This window comes from Falco rusticolus, chromosome 5 (genome assembly GCF_015220075.1).
Source record: "Falco rusticolus isolate bFalRus1 chromosome 5, bFalRus1.pri, whole genome shotgun sequence".
NCBI classification, from domain to species: Eukaryota; Metazoa; Chordata; class Aves; order Falconiformes; family Falconidae; genus Falco; species Falco rusticolus.
The window spans coordinates 57033833-57055377 of record NC_051191.1 but is presented as its reverse complement, the minus strand read 5'-3'; the positions used below and the strand labels follow the sequence as shown (position 1 = coordinate 57055377).

The window sequence follows — 21545 nt, the reverse complement described above, 5'->3', positions numbered from 1 at the left end:
TAGGTCCAGTGCAAGTGTTGATCTCAGCCAGGTCCCCCAGCCTTACCAGAAACACAAGGGAAAGGGAGAATATTTCCCTTCTGCCTTCCGTCCATTTCTTTTTCTCCTCCCCTTGGAAGAAATTGGACCCACTTTCCTTTTCACATTTTCCATCCTGTCCTCTAGAGTAGAGAAGGCATTGTTCTGTCCTCATTGCATGTTGTGGCTGTCAGGGTTCGGGGTTCATGGTTTTATTGGTACTTTGTTCTTTTCTCATATATATATATATATATATATATGTTATTTGTCCTTTTTTGTGTGTGTAAAACTTTAAAATTATGCTAATAAATGAAAGGAGAGAGAGGCTTTGGTGGGAGAAGGTCCACTGATGGAAAGGGAAGCACCAATTGCCGTCTGAATCAGACGTCGAGGCAGATGGACAAAGAGGAAAAGTTATCACTCCAAGGACCCCATGGGGGCAATACAGCAAATATATTAAATAAACCTGGAAGTGAAACAAAACCAGACATGGCATTAGAATACAAAACCCTCTTCCCCTGCAACTCCCCTCCTTTCCCTTTTTCTCCTCTGGAAATATTTGTGTTGAAGTGCGAGATTAGAAGCCCAGGAGGGCTTTTGACCTTCTCTATTTTTTTCTCTGGACAGCTTAAGCCAGAGCTGAGATTTGCATGGGTTTGCATCACTTCTACCTACCCTGGGAACTCTGGGCTAGGCAGGAGAATCCTGGGATAATCACAGCCCTTGTAGTGCTATGCATGGGAATACCAATCCCAAGACACCACCTGGTACCCCTGATCACTAGCTCCTGAAACACCACATGTGGAAGCCTGTCACCCCTCTGCCGAGGTGAGGGGAAATGAATGTGAAGTGGGTGATCCAGGTGCATTCAAGGGGCTGCAGCAGAGCTGGAACCGCTGAGTCACAGGCTGGGGCTCTCCCTGTTAGGTTGTGCTGCCTCCCTCTAAATTCAGATCCTGCGCTCCCCAGCCTGTGCCCTGTGACCTGGCTACTCTTTCTCTCTTTTCTGCACCTTTCCCTCTCTCATGGGGAACAAGGGCTTATTTTCCTTTCCCTGGTACCAGTAAAATTCTTCTGATGACAAGGGAATTACTCCTGTTTACACAAGTCAGAGAGAGAAGAATCAGACCCTGGACTGACAAAGTCCAGATCTCTTGCCAGAGATTCCAGTTCTCCTTTCCCTGGTATGACCTTTCTTATGCACACAGGCTTCCTGATAGGAGAGAGATGAACCACAAGTGTTGCTGCTTTTCAGTCTTTCTGCCAACTCAGCTAATGAAATTAAAGGAAAAGGGATCCCCAGAGCAACATTAATTCTCTGCTTTCAACAGAGAATCAATAGAGAAAGGAGAACAGGAGTTGCTCCACAGAAGAGATGAATTGCATGGACCCCAAGGGGATTTAGGTGTAGAGAGAAGTCAGGCATGTTCTCTGCCTATAAGTGAGGCAGAGAAAGTGCAGAGCTCAACAGCAAGTATGGCTGCAGCATGATTCTTCCACCTTCGTGAAGAGCCAAAAAGCCATAGATAGGATGCACACGTTGGGTCCCATCCTAGTCCTTCCTCCTCCTTCAACCCAGCTTTTACCATATCCAGGCCCTGCAGTAACCCCACACTGAATGAGCAGCCAGTGCTAAGGGAAGGGTCCAAGATGCCTGCGCAGAACCATGTCCCAGGAGGACATCTCTCCCGACTGCAAAAGCAGCTTGCTGTTACCTGCTTTGTGCTCTCTCTCCCCTGCCAGCACTTCTATGCTATGAGGATTTCTTTCAGCACTTTCTTATCGTTGACATGCTTGTACTTCTTATGTTTCCTCTTCTGCACTGGCGGCCGGCGTACTCGCTGCCTCTGTGAGACAGCGGCTGTGGTGAATGACGGTGACAAGCCTGCCAAAACAGAGGGGAGAGTGTCTGTACAGCGAGGGGTAGCTGGCTCACGTTGAAATACCTTTCTCCACACACTATCAACAAAGGGCTACGCAACAGGAGGGCCACAAGGCCTCCTTCTGTTCTTCTGTCCCTTGTCCTCTGTTTTCCAGAGTCTCTGCTCTCTCCCTTTTCCCACGATGCCCTTTCCCTCACCTCTCACCTTTCCTTCCTTCACCTCCCTTGGTTTCAGCCCCTCGCTGCAGGCAGACATCCTGGGAAAGGTCTCTCGGCTGGTATAAACCAGCCAAGGCCCATGGGATTCACTGGAACTAAGAAAATTGAAACCAGCGGAGGGCTCTTTCCTCTCTCCCCAGCCTCTCTTCTCACACCTCCCTCCACTGTCCCAATGCCAAGATCCTTACGTCTCTGTTCACGTGGCCCTGGCCGGCTGTTCCTGGGGGGCTGACGGGACACTGCTTCACACCGACACTGCACATGGTCCTCCAAAGGCACAATGACTTTTTTGAATTTTGGCTTCCTCTGGACAAATTCGATCTTGTTCACCTATTTGGAAGAGAGAGGCAAGCAAAAGATTAATACAGCTGCAGCTCCCACTCTGTAAAAATAATCAGTATCAGTATGCTTCAGTACTGGCTTTCTTCCTAAAGGGTCAGAAGGCAGTTTATAGAGCATGGGTCAAGTTCAGGGATGGTGTGTATGGAAGCTAATTCTGCACACACCAGCAGAGCAGACCTAGACCAGGCAGTCTGGATGTGACTGGTTGTTTCTCCTGTTCCTGACTATTGACACTTAAGCAGGATGACTGGCTGATCACAGACAGAAACATGGGACATGCAGAACACACTAGCCTGTTTCTGATAGATGTGATGGTGGAGACCTGGGGGAAACCAGAATTAATTCCCACGGGATCCTACAGGAAGGGCAAAAGGAGAAAAATTCAGGGCCAATGCAAGCAAACACAGCTTCACCAGCTCTGCTGAGGCCTGTCTGAATTTGTCTCAAGCTCTTTAATAACTCACAGGGCTGAAGCCCTCAGCTCTGTGTTTCACGGGAAAGGCAGTGCTCTGGAAATTCCCTCAGACTCTCCACCAGTGCTGACTCAGAGGGAAGACTCACTGCTCCACATCCCACCACAGGGCACAAGCTTTCTAGGGGGTCCTCCCACTCCAAAAGTGGCCGGGCCTGACCCCACTCAGCTTATCTAATGAGACTGCGGTCCCTGAAGAGCTCCACAAGCTATAAATACTTGCTCTGCTGCACGTCTGGGATTGAATTCCTCTAAACCCACTGCCCCCAGCAGCATCCCTCAGCCAGAGCTGAAGCAGTCAGGCTGTTTATCTTTCCTTGAAAGCCCACTCCACACGCTTCAGACCACACGCTGCTCACTAGACAAACACTTCCAGCCAAACAATAGAGAGACCTCTGTCCTCAAAGAAACCATTTCCAGGTCACTTTTTTAGGCTGGCTTTTGACCTCTCACTTGTTTTTTCCACAAAAACAACTCCTGTTCCCCCCCATTTTTCCCTCATTCAGCTTGGCTTTTCTGAGAAAGGAATTTCCTGATGAAGAGGGCTGTGTGAATACAACCTCCCAGCCAACCTCTGCCGTCTGCCTGGGGGAGTCTCTTATGGCTCATGCAGAGGATTAGTATGAGATGAATATTATTTTTAAACAAGCTGTCTGGGAGGAAGCTGTGAGGAGATCACTGGTAGCTGTGAGGAGCGCAGGATCAAAGCAAGAGGTCAGCCATGAGGTGTCTGCTTGCTGCTGTAGTGGGTAAGGAGGTAACTGTGGGGCTGAGAAAGAGGAGAAGTTGCTCCAGTGCATGTCTTCGGAAGAAGCTGCAGCAGCAGCAGCAGCGGGATGGAGACCGACACTGCAAGCCCTCCTCTTTCTGCATCAAAAACAGTTCCCACAGTGAAAGTGTCCTGTTTCTTCTGGTCTAACACAGCAGACAAGGCTGCCTCAAGCCACAGAAATAGCCGAGGTGTGGAGCTGCAGCTGGGGACTGTGCCCTGTAGCTCTGCTATGGTGACAGTCCCCAGCTGCTGGACAGCACCAGCCCTCCCAGCAGCTGGCACGAACACCAGCCTGTGCCAGAGGCTGCAGTGTTGTGTGGCTAATGCAGAAGATGTGGCTGCAGGGGGGGTGCAAGGGGACAGACAGCTGTGTGAGGCTTGCACCTGAGACCTGCTCTAGTTTTGGTTTGGGGGGGCAAGGATGGAGGTGGGCTGTGGGAGGCAGGAGGAGCAGGAGGTATGTCCCTTACCTGGACATGCCGGACACGAATCTGCGTGGGGCGACACTGCACATTGCGGTTGTTGCAACACCCAGAGCAGCGCTGCACCTCCACGCAGGGTGGCCAAACCACAAAGTTGGCGTTGGTGCTGTCCACCATGTTGCGGGAGATTTCAAAGACCACTGCCCGTGTCTTGCACTCAGCGAGGACAGCTGGCTCTGCTGCTGCCAGAGCATCTACGGAGGGCCAAGAGAAGAAGGGGAGATGAAACAGGGTTTGTAGCTATTACCAACCCACTGCAGCCACCTTTACTGGAAGAGAATGACCCCACACGGCTCTCACACACATACACACACACACACATACACACACACATACACACACACACGTTCTTTCTCCTTCTCCCACCCCTCCAGCTCCCTTCCTGGACAGAGCCGTGGCCTGTGGAGGAGGCCCCAGTAAAATGATGCTCCTCACTGCAGCAGCAGTCCTAGGCAGAGGACACTTCTTTAGAGTAAATCAGCACCAGCGGGTTTTAAAGCAGAGCAGCTCGCAGAGCTCCACACTCTCTCTCCTTCCCTTCTGGGGTGTAACTCCCAGATTCTACGTGAGGCTCAGATCCTCCTTCTCATCCCTCTACACACCCATGTGCATTACAACCTCTTCCCACTCTACCCACACACATATACATCAGACATGTATCTGCACCCACCCACAGCCGTTCATGTAAGTGCCCCAACAATCATAAGGCGCAACACCCCTCACTCACCTAGGCTTCGTCGCTTTCGAGACAGGGCTACAGGGTTTTGACCGGACTGAGTTGCATTCAGGTTCAGGCTCAAGCTATCCTCCTCTGCAAAGGGAATGATATGACCTAATAGCACCAGATAGAGGCAGGAGAAGACAGCAGGCACTTGCGCTCTGCTCATCAGGCAAAGTGCAGAGACACGGGATAAGCCACAGCCCCAGTATGTCGTGCTAGGTGTAAATCCACCAACAAAGCTACAGCTGTGCTGGGGCACAGACGACTCTAGGTATACTCTTGGCTTGGACTAGGCAGCTCAAAGCAACAAGTCTATCATGGAAGAGAGAGGGAGAGGAAAACTCCAGCTCAAGGATGGCAAGGCCTACAGCAGGGCTTTCTTGTGTCAGAGGGGAGTAGCAGAGGGATTCACATCAGCCAGCTGAGACCAGGATACAGCAAGGAGGAGCAGAGACCAGATGGGACCAGCAGAAATTTTGGTATATAACACTGAGGTGCCTTGCTGGGATGGCTTGGGACTGGGAGCGTCGCAGAGTGAGAGGGCAGGTGAAGGGGATGATGGGTGGGAGGTGGGGTGCTTGCTTTCTCTCTCCCAACTCACTGCAGCCACCCTACGTTAAAAGTCAGTTTTGTGACAGAAGAACAGAAAATAAAATTACTTTTCCCCTCTACTACTCTAAGGTAAGCTGCAGGATCGGGAGGTAGTTCAGTCAGCGATGGGAGAGGAAGACTGATAGCATTCAGGCTAGCCCTGAGCAGTTCCCTCCCACCCCACTGCTTTTTCCCATAGGAAGTGCTGAATAGAGAAATGCCCATAATCCCCATGGAGCACTCCAACACGCAGCCCCTCCTGAGCTCCGGACAATGGCTGCGCTCAGAGATAGCTCCCACCCAGCCACAGCTCTTTCCTTCTCTGACCTGCTTTAGCAGCTGAAGGAAGCTGAATGGACGTCAGCATCAAGGGAGCAATTTTCTTAAAGGGAATTTTGGGCCAGGGGAAGATCTCTGTTTATCAGATGTGTGGTGGAGCAGACTTCCCATACCTACCATGTCCCATTCCTCTTCCTCAGCCCTGCCCTAGTGCAGCCCTCTTAAAAGGGGGAGCAGAGACTTTGCTCTCTGCTCAGCTCTGAAGCAATTGCTGAAGGATTTGGGATGGGTGCACAGAGGCTGTATTGACAAGGCAGGAATCATGACCCCGAGCAGTCAACATCTATGCGTGAGGTGGACAGCCAGCTAGCCAGCCTTTAAAGTGTCTGGAGAGGCATAATCAATTCTAGGACACCATTCATCTTGCCCTGAGGCAAGATCACGCTCTAGAAGGGCATGTAGTTCTCTAGGGGCTACGGAGGGTGTCTGGATGGCGGGTTTAGATAGGCATGTCTGCTTTGCAGCCAACCACAGTTAAGGGAGATTACTCCCCACTCTACACACCTCTGTTGCTGGGTCAGGAGAGCAGTATCTCAGTGCACCTGCATTCTGGAGCTGCCTAAGCCTGGCTCCCTGTGCAGTCAGTGGAGGGCAGCAGCTGTGACACATACAGGGTGCATGGACAGCACAGGGAATAGCTCCAGCTGTTTTGAGATTATTTTGCTAATATACTTATTTGCTAATACACAAATTCCACACAGAGCAAGGAAATGGTGATGCACCTCAGTCACTACCTGGGAGCAGATGAGAGCCACAGGGTGCAACAAAGAGACAGCTTCACAGCACCATTTTCTGTTTCCCTGATCAGGGAAAGCCCTGAAGTGAAACCAGCAACTCAGATCTCTGCAGCTTTCTCCCATACCCCCTGGGTTTTCAGGCCAACAAAAGAAGAGCATTTTGTTTCTTGATTGTGAGGGCAGTTAGTAACTGCAATAGAGATGTATCTGTTCCTTAGACACTGGGACATGACAGACTGCACACATCTCAGCCGCTCCTTCCCCACCCCTCCATCCTGTGCTGCCTGGCTTTTTATCAAACGAGGGTGGGGGCTTGCCTTTTGTGCAGAGGTTGAGTTGATGGGGGGGGGGGGGGGGGGGGGAAGTAGCAACAACTGTTGACTTGAAACAAATCTCCCATTGAAATCCTGGTCCCTCCCTCCCCCAGGTTGTCCTTCTACACCCCGGGTCAGCACTGAAGACATTGGGGCGGAGGGACCAGCCTGGGACAATCCAGCACAGCTAATTTTGGAAGTTGCCCCATTGTGTGGCTGGTGGATGAGGAGGAGGGAACTGGTGAGGGCAGGGAGTGGCCGTGGCAGTGATGGTGAGCCTCGTTGCCTCTTTCTAAGGCAAACAATAGCTGAACGCAGCTGGTGCCCTCCCCCTCGCTTTCCCCCCCCCCTGCCCCTCCAGGGCCGTTTTGAAAGGCAGCGGGAATGCTTTTGAGACTGCGCCAGTGGTTGGACTGGCATAGGAAACAAAAGCAGGAAATTCTGTTCCCCCGTAGATAGTGTCTCGGCAAGGATTACAAAGCTCCAAACAGACAAAACACGAGAGAGAAGGCGAGCTGGGGGGGCCGGGGGATGACGGGCGGGAGCAGGGTTAGAATAGAAAGGAATTTGCTCTGAAGAGACCGTTTATAAATAAATTCCTGGGCCAGCCCAGCCGCCGTGGCGCGTGCTCCAATTCCCACACGTGCCAACCCCTCCATGCTTCGCCGCTCCTGCCGCGCGCTGTGCTCTGCCCTGGCCAATTGACCCCGAGGCACTGCAGACCCCAGAGCTCTTATCTACGGGCAGGAGGTGAAGCACCACTACACTGACTTAGCCCCTGAGTCCTATCTCACCCACAGACACGTGCTCTGCTGCTCTCATTCCGAGTGTCTGGGAGCCCGTGGCCTGAGAACTCACTCAGCCCATTTCTCCTCTATCACCCTATTTCCACCTCCCATTTCTCCACCTCCTAAGCTGATCCTTGGCCAATTCAGGCCCTGCTGCCTGTGTATCTTCCAGGGTGAAAAGTGTTGACCTCAGTTCCTTTCACTCACCTTGCCCATCTATCATTTCCAGAAGCCAGTGTCCCTCAATAGACCAGGCAGTTAAGAGGAGATCTAAAAAGGTATCTAGTTGCCTAACTCCCACAGGTTTCAGGGGGCCTAGGTCTGTAAATAGCCAGCTCTTGAATGGTTCCTATATAGTGAGGTCTGTTGATAATGTGCCTGCTGGAAAACAGAATATCCATCCCCTCCCACCCCACAAAGAGTTAATAAAAAATAGACGAGTGTTTGGTGAAGAGGGGATTTACCTACGGAGTCTATCCGCAGGGCACGCTGGAGGTCGCTGATGGATCGCACTGAGCTGCCACCCAAAATCTCATAAATGTCTTCAGGTATGGGGTCCCCCTGCCAGATGACAAAAAGAATAGGAAAAAGAAGCATTAGAGAGGTGATCTGCAAATACTGACTGTGTCACAGAGAAGGAGTGGGGCAAATCGAAGGAGCATGGAGGAGGCACAACAGAACCAGCGAAACGCAAAGACATGCCCTCCTGAAGGCACAAGACTGAAACCTAGGCAAAAGTGAGAGCCCCCCTCTTGCTACCTCTCACAAAGTGCTCAGGAGACTGAAAAAGCCATAAAATGCCCGGGCTGTGCAGCAGAGCCCCAAATACTGTGCAAGCAGCCAGCAAGGCTTCCTTCTCCGGTGCTGTATGACTTCTCCAGGTGGCCTCTCGTTCCTGCTGCCTGCAGTAAAGGCATTTTAACAGACTTCCCTTACACTATCAGATAAAACCTTCCCAATATTTCCCTCCGTTATGAAACTCCCTCACGGGCTTTGTCAGATAATGTGTGTATGTGCGTGTGCGTGCGCGTGTGTTTTCAAACCACAGCGGCCCAATAATATACAGCATTTGCATACTCTTAAAAAAAAAAACAGGTGGGGGTGGAGAGGAAGATCAACCTTCGCAGCTGAGGCTGCTCCAGCATGAGGCTGCTCCAGCATGGGCCCGCAATGAAACCACAAAAGCTGCAGGGAGGACTTGAAAGGCTGTTTGAGGCGGTGGGCTGAGAAGCTGATTGGGATGAAGAAACATGGGAGTTTGGATGTCATTGCATGCCAGTGCCAAAAAAACTTGCGTAAGCAGGTTTACAGATATCAGACGATGGACCAAATGCAGGGTTTGTGCAGGCAGGTGCAATGCCATCAATCTCTTGGGAATTTTACTCCAGCACCAGGCTTGAATGGGCCCCAGTGACAGCACTTAACAAGACTACAAAGGAGCGGTGTGGGAAAGCAAGCACTGATTAAAATGTACTTCCGAAAGACTAGAAAAAGAGACGGGGGAAAGTACTGTCCAAAGTGTTTGCTTAGCTCCTAGCTCTCTTCTTTCAGGGCTACTCATGCAGAAAAGCTGCTCTTTCAGCCGGGTGCTGGATGCTGTCTGAGCCACAGCCCTACACATGCCCCTGTAACTGAGAGGAGAGCTTGGCTTGTGTGCTTGTGAGACGCAGGGATTTTCATGTGGGTTTTTATGGGTAGTTGGTGGCGTGTGTGTGGTCCTTCTAGAGCATAGCTTTTCATTCCCTCCCTGCCTGCATTCAGTGCAGAACATTTCCCTTCCACTTGGAGTCAAGGAAAACCACCAGGCAGGTGGTTAAACGTTGGCTTTTAAACCTTGAGGGCTTTAACCCAAACCAGCAGCCACTTTTGCATGGCTGCTTGAGCCTGGCACCCTCCTGCATGTGCTTGTCCCTTGGCCACCAGCCCTTTGCCTCTAGTAACAGTGTAATAGGAGTGCTCCCTCCTCAGCCCTGCTAGCCCACTCTCTAATACTATAACTTAAACTAGGATGCAGTGTCTTGAGCTGCAGCCCAAGTCACGGGGCAGAAACCCCCTGGGATAGCTGCAGAGCAGACAACACTAGCATCTTAAACTGCTGCAGCGAGATCCACCAGAGCTCCAGTCAGATCAAGCCTTTCTGCCCTGCTCCGTCCCTGTCACTGTCACATCTCACCACAGATCTGGCTGTCTGCCTACAGCAAAAAGCAGATTTTACATCCCCAGGCGTTACTTCCTCAGTCTCCGAGGAGAGGGAAGCAGCATCAGTGACGAATGCACAGTGAGAGAGAGACTTGTATAATTCAGGGATCACTGAATAGCTGTGAAAAAGATGCCTTCTGACAACTCCTGCTGCATGAGGAAGAGTGGGACCAACAGCCCAGTGCTGGAAAGGCTCTGCAGCGTTTCCCTGCCTTGCACCACACACATTTACTAGAAAAGGGATCATTTGCAATTCCCAGTACTTGTAGCCAGAGCTCAGCGCCGGGTAGTGAATTTGCAGGCTTTTTAATGTTTGCACCTGTTTGCCAAATGCATTTGTGTACAAATGCTGCTGTGCATGGGTGCCCCTGGTCCTTCCTGACACTTAATACGAGTAGGAAATTGAACTTTATTTTAAACTCTGGCACTCACTGGGGGAGAGTGTGGGCAGGTGTTACGAGACTCAAGACTCGGTGACTTTGGAGGCGAGCTGGGAGGTGTCACCTTGCTAACGGAGCAGAGGGAACAGATACGAATCAGGGAGGCCCTCAGGAGCTGTACTGCTGGAGACCGCCTGCAGGAATAAGCTCCTCTCCCTGCTCACAGCAGCAGTTTTAGGTGCCAAATTTTTCTTGTTGCAGATACTACCAGCATGGCTACAGTGTATCACCAGCCCACATGGCTCATAATCCCGGCCTCCTCCCCCGGGTTTGTGAGGCAGCTCTGCTGCCGGTGACAGCCACAAGCCTGTGAAGCTTGTTAGTTCCCTCTTGTACTGCAGAACCCGGTCCAAGGCTGGCCTTAGAGCAGCTCTGCAGACCTGAGCTGCATGGCTTGTCCTTGCTCCCTTTGGGGTCTGTGACTGGGAACAGCCATGCCCCTGGCCCCCCATCCCAGCCCTACACCTGGGAGGCTCTGAGACTGGGGCACCACATGCACCTAGGCTTGGGGCACTTCGCCAGACGGGCCACAGGGGAAGCAGAGGTCCGTCAGCCACCTCCACCTGATCCCATGGTGTCAGAAGATGGAGGAGCACTGCAGGAGGTGGGGTCCTCAACAGACCAGACCAAGCAGCTGGTGCTTTTCCTGCTTAGCAGCTCCTCTGGAGTTATTTGTCTAACATAGGTTAACAATCTCCTTTTTTAACTGTGCGGCAGATCAAAGAAGACTTTTGTCTCAATGGACTCCTGGCTGGCTGTCAAGTGCCCCAAGGCCTGGCCTCATACTCCTGCAAGGCCCTGAATTCCTAGAAAAAAAGTAAGTTTGTTCTTCCCTCCCTCCCTCCCTCCCTCTGCTCCCAGTGCCTGTCTCTCCCCTGAACTGCAGGGGCACTCCCCACTCTGCCAGACCCCTTCGAGGGACGTCCCCTCCCCCTGGCTGCTGGCACTTGCTGGGGAGAGAGCCACCGCACACCTGGGACAAGGCAGCAGAGCACCTGGGCAGGAGCCCTGCCTGCCTGGCAGCTGCAGCTGTGACACCAGGGCCTCTGGGCTTTGCCTCCCTCCTCCCAGATGTCAGCAGCACCATTTGGCTGCTGCAAACTAATGCACAAGCAGCAATGCCCTGCAAACAGGACATTCCCCTGTCCCCGCTCCCCACACACATGATCTCCCAAAATCAGCCTCCTCCCTATAACCCCACCACCCCTTGCCTCTAGAGCTTTCTGCCAACATATGCTTTTGAGCACCAGTGATGCTGAAAAGTCCCCTTCGGATCAGCCGCTGCTGAGGTGGCTGCTGAGGTGGCGCACGCAATATGCTGGGCTGTGCTCTGATCCTCGCTCCGGCTACTCACAGGCAAGGGGTTTAAGAGTCTTGCCCAAAGGTGTGGCTCTCCTGGTAACACAGCAGATACTGAGGAGGAGGGAGCAAAGATTGTGCAACTGGCAGGGAAGGCATACCCTCGGGGCTCAAAGAAACCAGCCAAGGATACTCCCAAGGTGAGGACTCCTCCAGTCCTCCTTTTTGAGGTGGTGTGTCTACACACAAACGTGTGACTGCGCACAGATAGACGCTAGGGTAGCAGCAGCACCAGTCCAGGGCAGGGAAGCACCCAGCTGTCTGCTCCTCTGCACAGGAGAGGAGGACTTTCCCCAGCACCTCCACACTGCAAGGGATCTTGGCAGCTGGGTCTTGAATGATCAGCCAGGCAAAAAAACCCAAACAAACAGCATTTTTTAATTCCCTCTGAAGCTGACGTGAGGACCCTGAGGGGAGACTCCACTGCATTCCCTGGCAGAGACTAAGACTGGCAGCACCTGCCACCAGCCCACTGAACCTCAGAGCTCTTTCTCCCCTGGCACAGGGCTTCTACCCTTCCAGCACCGCTCCCGGCTACAGGGGGACTCCGACGTCTGCCTGCCAGAGGACCACGCTTGCTTCTCCCCACAGCAGGCCCAACCCTCCTCACACAAGCCCCTTCCACCTGGGATGGTGGCTTACGTTTTCCTGCCTTAAAATAACAAAACTTAACGTTTGATCTAGCCCACGTTCCTAAAATACAGCCAGACCTACCCACCCTTTTTTTCGCATTTCAAGAGGGACTCCACTGCACCACCCTGCTCCTCCGCGCTCCCCCTGAGGGAGGAGCTCCCCACCTCCCCTTCGAGGCTGGAGGCATTTCTACCCCTGGGGCTGGCTGTATGCCGGCAGCACTGGAAACAGTACAGGAACCACCGTCGTTCTCTCCTGGTGCTATGCATCAGCTGACGGTGAGAGGGAGGCAGGGACAGCTCACCTGACTCCTTCCACGAGCTCACCCCAGACGTGTCATCCATCCCGGCTGACCCACTACTTTGTCCTTGTCACAGCCCCATGTTAGGATGACTTGAGAAGAGCCCTGGAGCCTTGCAGCAGAAAGATGCAACGGGGAACTGGCCGAGGTTATAAGCAAGCTCCCAGCCGCACCCCATTCCTCGGGAATTCCAGAAAGCCCTGCCAGTGGGGCTTCACCCCAGCACAACCACACGGAGCTCGGCCCATCTCTGTAAATGTTGCAAGGCAACTATTACAGCCCGCGGGGCAAATGCAAATCACTTTAGTATCCTCGCTTCCCAACTGGCAAATACCTTCCCACTGAGGCTCATACTCCCTACTCCCTCCGGCTGGAAGAGCTCCAGGGCCCTCCAGCTCCAGATGGGTGTGATAGAAGAGGGAGAGGGACTCAGGAGGCTCCATCTCCTGGCTCAGGCCTCCGCTGATCCGGGGAGCTGCTGTTCCCAGTGCGCTTTCTCCAGCAGGACTGGGGAGGAGGTGCAAGCCTGGTTCAGAGGATGGCTATGGTTCAGCAGCCTGGTAGGAGTCATGCTGTAATGCACCCGGTGCAGAGGGTGCAACACACTGCCCTCAAAGTAGATGTGGGTACCGGCTGCAGACAGAAGCATCTATGCAAGCAGAAACCTTGGTCCTCTGGTCATAAAATGACAAATTCCTCCCGAGAAACCTAGCGCCAGAATTCCCAAACTCTAACCCTACTAGGCTGTCATAGTGCTGTGCAGTCTTTCAATGTGATTACAGCACAGAATAACAGCCCCCCTGGGATCAGACACTTCCATCTTCACCCTTCCCCAGTGCCAACCATAGCTGATGTTTCACACTGCATGGGAGAAAGATCTGAGCCACCCACAGAGGAAATACCATCCTCTGCCCAAAACAAACACAACCACTGGGCAGCCCACAGCTCTAACTGCTTCCCTTTGCGGCTTAGGCAAGGGCAAAATGAGCCCATAAGGAGGTGATGTGATGCTTTGCATTCAACCCCTTCCCTGCCACCTCACAAGGGGATCCTCCCACCCACCCACCCTGCCCAAAAATGAGGAAGAGAAAGAAACGATGCAAAGGGAAGAAAGTTTTGGTGGAAGGATATTTCCTGCCCTGACAACCCCCAAGCTGCAGATCCAACCCACGGTTTTGCCACCTTAGGTGGAGATGAAGCGTGAAGCAAGTGCTGTGAGTAAATGTTTAGGGGTCTTCTGATCCCCCCAGTCTGCACATGATCAGATGATGAAACATGGCAGCAGAGGTCAAAGTATTTATTTGGGGTGTTGGGACTCCTTTTCCTCAACCGTGGTTTGGGGTGAGGCTTTGACTTCTACATAGGGAAACTGAGGGTTGGGTGTATGTTCATCAGCCAAATCTACCACCTGCCCCCCACCCTGTGCCTAGCTTCCTGCTGGGCAGTGCATGCAGGAGGACTGCGGGACAAGATGCTCGTGTGACCACGCAAGCACAGCAGCAATACTCATCTCCTGCCTCTTCCCATGGCCCCAGCTAGACACACACCTTACCGAGTCACTGTGCCACCCGGTATCAGTGTCTCTAACCACGCTGTCCCCTTCCTCGCCCCACTCAAAGCCCCCTTGCCCTGTCTCCACTGGCCCCTTGGCGATGCCCAGTTGGGTCTCACACAGTGCATTATTCTGGTGGTGGCAACTGGGCCTCGGTGCCTGCCTCACGCATGCTGCCGTGATGCCAAAATACCTGGAGGGGGCAAGAGGCTCAGCCAAGCCGCCGGCGGGCGCCGCACCCCGGGGTGACAGCCGCTGGGCGAAGCTGGCGAAGGGGCAGGAAGCTGTGGGCTCCCCAGCAGCACCCCCAGTAACCAGGGAGCGCTTCAGCCTGGCCTCCCCTGCCCCGCCGCCCGGCGCTGGCTCCAGCCTGGGACACAGGCACGGGTGGGTTTACCGCCACGCAAAGCCCCCCCGCAGGGCCCGTCCTGCGGAGAGGCGCCCGCGCCTGAGGGGCGGGAAACCGGCAACGGTCGCTCCCCTCAGGGCCGGGGGCGGCCGGCCCTGCCTGCCGTGCGCCTGCCCGCGGCCGCGCAGCCCTTCCCTCAGAAAGGGGCAGGAAAGCCGCCGCCCGCCCGGGCTCCTTGCCCCCGCCACGCGTCTCCGCTCTCCCCGCGGCCGCCCCCGGGCTTCACCCCGCCGCACCTGCGGGGCTAGAGGCGCCGCCGCCGCCGCTCTCCCCCTCCCGACTCCGGGGCTCGCAGCTCGGCAGCACCGCCCGCTGCCGGCGAGGGAAACTCACCTCCAGGCGGGCCAGAGGCAGGGAGAGGATGAACGCCAAGACCACGCCGAAATTCATCCCGACTTCAGGCCCCGCCGGCTGCGGGCACATGGACGGCGAGCCCCGGAGGAGCGCTTCCCGCAGACAGCCCCGCACGCAGCTCCGCGGCCGCCCGGCCTCAGGCATCGAGGGCGCCGCGCGTTCCCATCTCCCCTCCGAGCCGGCTGCTGGTGGGAGAGTTGCGGGAGCCCTTGGAAGTGGAGCTGGCGGTGGTGGCGGTGAGGGGAGACAGGAGTCTCGGCGACTCGCCTGCCTCTGTGCTATCTCATAAGCCTGGTGGACAAAAAATGCAGTCCCTCGAAATGATACGCATCCAGAGCCTGCGTCCCCCTCGCTGCAAGGGATGCTTCGGTATTGCCTTCTGCTAGGTGGTCCACATGCTATTTTGCCTCTTGATTTTCTTCCTTCTAAAAAATATATATATGTAAAAGGTTTTACATGTAGGTAGCAACTCAATGTTCTTAGAAAAAGATGCACAAAATAATAAAACAACAAAAAAAAACTTTTTCAAAGTTTGGTACGGAATCCAAAAAATAAAATCTTCTTCCTTAAGGTGTTCTTTTCTTAAAATGCTCCTTTTCTTCCTTACGCCCACTTGCTTTCTAGTGAAAAGTTCCTAGCGTACATTGGATTTCTTCCCCTTACATTAGATTCTGGCTTGGGTGCCTTCGCGTTCGAAGTGTTGGCAGTTTGCTTGGACGTGAGGTTTGCTTTGGGTTTAGAGACAGGTGAGAGCAAATGTTTTCGCGCTGGGTTGCGTGTGTGTGTGTGTGCGTGCGCTGAGCCTTGACAAGCCTCAGAGCAGAGCTGCTGCTGCCTCCTGCGCTCTGTTGCAACAAGAAAGAAAGAAAAAAAAAAAAGCAGGAAAGGTAAAATTGAAGGGGAGGCAAGTGAGCCGATGGGTCTTTATTTTACTCTGCGAGCTGCAAGAGAGACTGAACTGGCACTCAGGGCTGCTCCTTTTATAAAGGAGAGGAGATGGGTGGAGCATAACTTGCCATCCTCCTCTTGGCTGGGTATCAAGGCAAAAAATCTAGTGAGGGAGAAGCAGTTCATTGCTGACAAAATAAAAAGTGTGTTAATTTAAATGATAAATTAATTAAAAATGACTAACGCTGCAATAACCCGTATAATGTGGCTTTAATATCACGTGAGGAATGGGGACAGAAATTCCTTCCTCCTCGGCAAGAGATAAGAGAGGAGTTCCCAGCACCAGCACGGTAGTTTGTTATTTTTGTGGCCCCGGGTTCTTACTGTTGCAGTCTGGAGCCCATTTCTCTAAGCTCCACTCGCCTCCTTCCCTGCCCTGCTACACCACTAGCTCTGGGGAGAGAGACAGCTTTAATATCTTACATCTCTTTGTGTGCAGGGAAAAAAAAAAAAGCCAGAGAAATTTAAACGTTTCTGCAAAACAATCTGGTGTTGCTTGTGGCACCAAGAGGTATTTTGCTGCATGATTATCTGCATGATGTAATAAACATCTGAAGGGAAATAAGCAAGCAGATATTTGGGGGGGGGGGGGGGGATGGGGAGGGAAAGGCTGCTAACAGGTGAGTTCAAGGAAGAGTCATATCCTATTGGAAAAACACCCATATGCACACCCTCTCATCCACTCCTGGTGTGGAGCTGCACTTGCAAAGCACACTTTAGGCACAACCAAGAGGGGTTTCTGCACCATCTTTGTGCAGGCTCGTATCCACTGATACATTCCTGCACCGTCATGCACCGCAGGCACTCGGCAGGCATTCGCTCTGAATCCCAAGCATCTTCCCTGCTTTTTCTATGCTACGCACACACTTCTATTCGAGCCGCACACATGCACAGCTACGTGCAAATTTTGTCTCATTCACACATCCCTGGGCATCCATGTGTTCTCCTTCACTCTCCCCCTCTCTCTTCCTTTCTCACATACAAACACCCACCGGCACACCAGTGGCCTCATCTCACAGCATCACACGTGCCATGCTCCCTTAGACTGGCTAGGTGCCTGCGAGTCTCATGCAGACAACCCTCTCTAAAACACACGGTCTCACACCAGCACTCATGTATGCACTGTCCGGGTACGAGGAGCAGCTACCAGAACTGAGCAGCAGGCAGCCCACCAACGGCCATTCTGTAGCAGGCATCTGACCACAACTTCTAGCTTGGCTAGCTACGCCCCCAAACCTGACTTTTGTCTCATGGATGTAGACATTGGTCAGGAAGCACAGGGACACAAGGAGGACTGGGGGTCTTCCATAGCTTTCTTAAAACAGCGTAGCTCCTCTGCCTCTCCCATCACAGAGACAGGTAACTCAAACACAAAATGAAAGGTCCTGGGGCAGGGCAGTGTGTCAAGATGCTCTTTGGTCACAAGGGATCACTGCACTTCACCCTCACCCAGAAGAAGAGGGGGCATATTTCCTCACAGGGGGAAAGTTCGTCAAAGCCATGCCAGCTCCAAAGCCCAGGCCATCTGAGGTACATGAGTGCAGACATAAGGAGTGTCCTGGGAGTCCCTCAGATAGAGTCTGAAGTGACTTGGTCCTAATTTTGGAGCTCAAGTGGGAGGAAGTGGAAATGCAATGCATACCTTTGCTTGTTTCCACTGCCAGACACCTTAACAGGACTTTATCTTACATGCTCCAGCCATGTTAACGCTGTCCTACCCCAAATTCCTCAGGATGCTCTTAGAATTCCCCTAATTCTCCATCCTGTCCTACCAGTAGCATACCAGCCATTTCACATGATGACAGTTTGGGTCTGACCCCCCAGCAGGGTGGAGCTGCTATCCTAATGTCTACCTGGGCACTAAAACACCTTCTGAAATGCGTAGGAGGCTCCAAAAAAAGGATTTAAGAGGGCCTGGGTCCATTTCACCTCACTCCAGATGGCACTGGGCGAAGGAATGCCATAGCCCTGGGCTCCCTGGTCGTCAGCAGGGGGAATGCTGAGGATTTCGGATGGGCAAACCAGCTTCTGGAAGTCCTTCTATCTGTGTAGAGGGAGCTGAGGGCAGCTAGGTCCTGAACGTCCATGACCCCATCATGTGTTTAAAGTTTCTTAAGGGGTAAATGGAAGTTCAGGTGCTCTTTGAGGATCTCTACCCTCAAGTAACCTGATGTGGCTCCAACACCTTCAAGCCACCTTGTTCAAGCTGTGTAGGGGGTCCCCAGGCTGTAGTGACTGCCTGGCCAGGACAGAACAGCCTGCTCGTGGGAGGGTTGATCAAACTCCTCAGCAGGGAGAGATATCGTTGCTGGGGAGGAGAAGGACTCAGCAGTAAGCCAGCACGGACTGCTGCAAATTTCTTGCTTGGTAACAAGAGCTGCTGAAGGGCCTGGTTTTGAGGGGGGGCTATGTGTGGTGCTTTTTTTCTAAAAAAAAAAAAAAAAAAAAAAGCCAACATATCCGGCTACATTACATGTGAGCTGGAATAGAAATAGAGTTATTTATTTTCATGTGAATGATGCCGGACAGTTTTTAGAAGCTCAACATCAGAAACAAAAAGCTAATCCCTGTTGAACCTCCAGACAGCAAGGAAGAGGATGTTTGGAATTTGCTAATCATCTACCTATGACCCTGCCTGGAAACAGAGCAAAATGATATTCAAGCTGCTCAGGCTTCAGTTGCTTTTCCTTACTCTTCCTGCTTTTAAGACGGGGACAGATTTTTCTCTAGTGAGGTCTTTAGACTCGTAAAGCCTGGGCCATTTTCGTTGGCGTTGAGTTCAATAGGGGCATGTGCACTTAAAACTGCTGTGCCTTGAGCCAGGTGGGTGCTCCTTTGATTCTTTTGCTTTTGTGAAATTAGCTTTTCATTTATCCCATGAACACCTAAATCTCATGAGGATGACTCTATTTTCCCCTCACCTGGCCTGTGGGGTGGGTGTGAAGGCCTTTAGGGCTATCAGTGTCCCAGATGTCACAGGACAAGAGTTAGAAACCGCCATTGCATATGGTGGAAAGATACTTTGGGGCTACATGAAGCGGTTGAACCATAAAAATGTCGCATTAGAGCATCACAACTTGACAAGGTCCAGTTGCAACTTTGCTAGCTGGCAGTGGCCCCACAGACAAACCACAATAAAAACAGAGATTTCATAAGAACCTATAGCACTTCATCACCACTACAGCTAACCTACAAACAGCTGAACTCATCTCCTCAATTGTTTTCTTATTACTAGGGAGGAGGGCAACACGTGTCTGAGGACAATAAGCAGTTCCTTGCTGCAAGGCAGTTCTCCCTTCATCTCATGTCTGTGGAAAAAATTATCTACTAGCCACCATGCATAGAGGCACGATGTGAGGGGTGATAGTTTCTTTTTATTTTTCTGTTTTTACTTTTTTTTAGAGGGGGGAGAGAATTGTGAAACAACAGGAAGAAAAACAGGGCTTACAATGGAAAGCAAGACTCAATCTGAACAGCTGAGATGTCTCAGCCTCTCCATGATGAGTCCTACTTTGAAAAACAATCAATGGAAAGATATTAGGAGGTGTTGACAGCCAACGTGTAGTCAGCCAGCCCACTCAAGGTATCTAACTTAGGTGTTGCTCCTGCTTCTGTCTCTAAGTTCAGGAAAATGATGAGCAATCCCTACGCCTACTCTGTGGGGCTGCCACAGCCGTCAATGGAGGGGAGCAGCTGTGACACTGAAATGAAGCACCTAGAGTAAATTTTATGGCTAGTTTACACCAGGAGGCCTGTTCTGTGGGCGCATTGGTTTTATGCCATATCACCTGGTTGTATGAGGTTTATCCTGACCCAAGCAGTCAGAACAGAGTCATCGTATGTAGCTTACGCTGCAGTTTACTCCGTTTGTCCCAGAGGCTGCCGCCGTGGAAGCTGCCCTGACTTCCTGAGTTCAGTCTAAAGGAGGAAAAAAAGGAGGAAAAGAGAAGAGAGACAAAAGGAAGGAAACAGACAAGCAGGGAGCCTGGTGTTTATATGTGGTGCTGGAGAAAGGCAGAGCCTCAGGGAGCCCAGGGCTTGCATAATTCACCTTCTTCCCCCTGGCACTGGCAGGGAAAATGCTTTCCAAGGATGAGTAAAGCCCTCACAGAGCAACTGGCTCCAGGGGAAAGGGAAGGTGTCACCTGGCAAGCAGGAACTCGATGGCACCTGCTAGGCTTCCTCCAGGAGCCCACCCCCTCTGCCTGTCTCTCCCTGGAGGAGGGATAAGACTCCCCCAGTGCCTCACCACCTCCTTCATCTCACCCATTCCTGGCAGAAGCCTGGCAAAGAGGAGAGGATAGGTAAGAGGGACAAGTGCACAGACACACGCAGTGGGCAGAGCACAGCCACTGCCAACAGCAGAGGGAGAGGGCTCATGCCAGCCGCAGCTTGCTGCCCTGTGCTTTGGGGTGAAGGAGAAGGCAAAGGCATTTCACACCTCTCTGGATGTGCCACTCAAGTAGCATTCAAAGACAGAACACAAAGCCGGGGGGACTGGTTTCCCAGCGCTTTCCCATGTGCATACACGTTCCTGCACCAGGTGGGGAGGAGGGGATGCAGCCTTCCCTGCTCACGCTACCATATATTTCTCCCCCACCCCAACCCCCAAGTTTAGGGTAGAAGGGAACAATTTCCTTACTCTGGCAACCGTCCATTATGTCTATGGATCTGCTCCCCACCCCATTCCCCCTCTCTTTCCTGTTTTGATGAAAGGAAAAAATGTTCTGCTTTCCTTCTTTATTTTTCCAGACTGGTGAATAGCACTCGAAAGGAATTTCTCTCCCTCCCCCCTTCCCCTCTACCAGTATAATAAATATATATGTGTGTGTGTGTGTGTGAATACGCCACACATCACAGGTCATCTGTTGTTTTTCAAGAGGCATATACTATTTCTATTTCCAAATTGATTAGGTGGGCAATGGTCCCCCTTTCCACTGACACCACCCCAAACACCACTTCCCCTTGCCCTCAGCCTCTGCCACTCACCATCTCCCCATCCTTTGCCCCTGGGTCCGCAGCAAGCGGCGGTGGCAGTGGCAGCAGTGAGAAGGAAGCTTGCTGAGCTGAAGTAAAAATAGCCCCAGCAGTTACTCAGCTTAGAACGTAACATGACTCATGATGTGAAATGAAGATGAGGGTCGAAAACCAAAAGCAAGTGGCTCTCCCTCCCCCTGCACCTGCTATTGCTGTTCATGTTGCAGAGCAAAACTCACTCTAAATACTGCTCACCACGGGTCAGGGCACCAGCCAAGGCGGAAAGCCCTGTGTGCATTACCCGTGAGAGCTGGTCCTCCCTCCCATGCCCATTCGGTTTGCACCGACACCAGTGGCAAGTGGATTTGGTGATGCTGAGCCCAACCCTCAGCTCATTTACCTCCTGTAAGCTGCAGACCCTGAGCAAAACGGGCATCTCATTGACACAGCAGGACGAAACACCCTGTGGCAGCCCTGTGCCGTCACAGCCAGCAGCTGGTTCACAACAGCACAAATGCAGCTGGGCACTGCTGCGGTCTAAGCCTGTGATGGGGGAGACAAGTGGGTCCATGCCCACAGCCCACCCTGCGTCCCACGTCCGTCCTGGGGCAGGGTGACCCCTGCCCACTGTGGAGGACACTCTGCTCCCTGGGATGCGTGGGAGAGCAGCACCCCTGGCATGGCAGGAGGCAGGCT

At 52.5% G+C, this 21545-nt stretch overlaps 1 protein-coding gene across 1 annotated transcript; it reads right to left on the bottom strand.

Moving 5' to 3' along the window:
* Positions 1-289: 289 nt before the first annotated feature.
* Positions 290-20924, bottom strand: PDGFB (platelet derived growth factor subunit B). The gene is made up of 8 exons (XM_037390193.1): positions 20862-20924; positions 14904-15349; positions 8142-8238; positions 4915-4998; positions 4176-4381; positions 2308-2449; positions 1734-1903; positions 290-484 (listed from the first exon to the last, which is right to left on the bottom strand). The coding sequence occupies exons 2-7, from the start codon at positions 15066-15068 to the stop codon at positions 1767-1769; spliced, it is 831 nt and encodes a 276-aa protein (XP_037246090.1). The 5' UTR covers positions 15069-15349; positions 20862-20924; the 3' UTR covers positions 290-484; positions 1734-1766.
* Between the last annotated feature and the right edge of the window lie 621 nt (positions 20925-21545).

Bases quoted from the DNA above. Each gene is read 5' to 3' on its own strand.
- PDGFB (XM_037390193.1), bottom strand. From the start codon at position 15,068: ATGCCTGAGGCCGGGCGGCCGCGGAGCTGCGTGCGGGGCTGTCTGCGG. The intron at 8,239-14,903 runs GTGAGTTTCCCT...GTCATCTGGCAG, and splicing joins TGCCTCTGGCCCGCCTGGAG to GGGGACCCCATACCTGAAGA. The intron at 4,382-4,914 runs GTGAGTGAGGGG...GGCCCTCCGTAG, and splicing joins TCGAAAGCGACGAAGCCTAG to ATGCTCTGGCAGCAGCAGAG.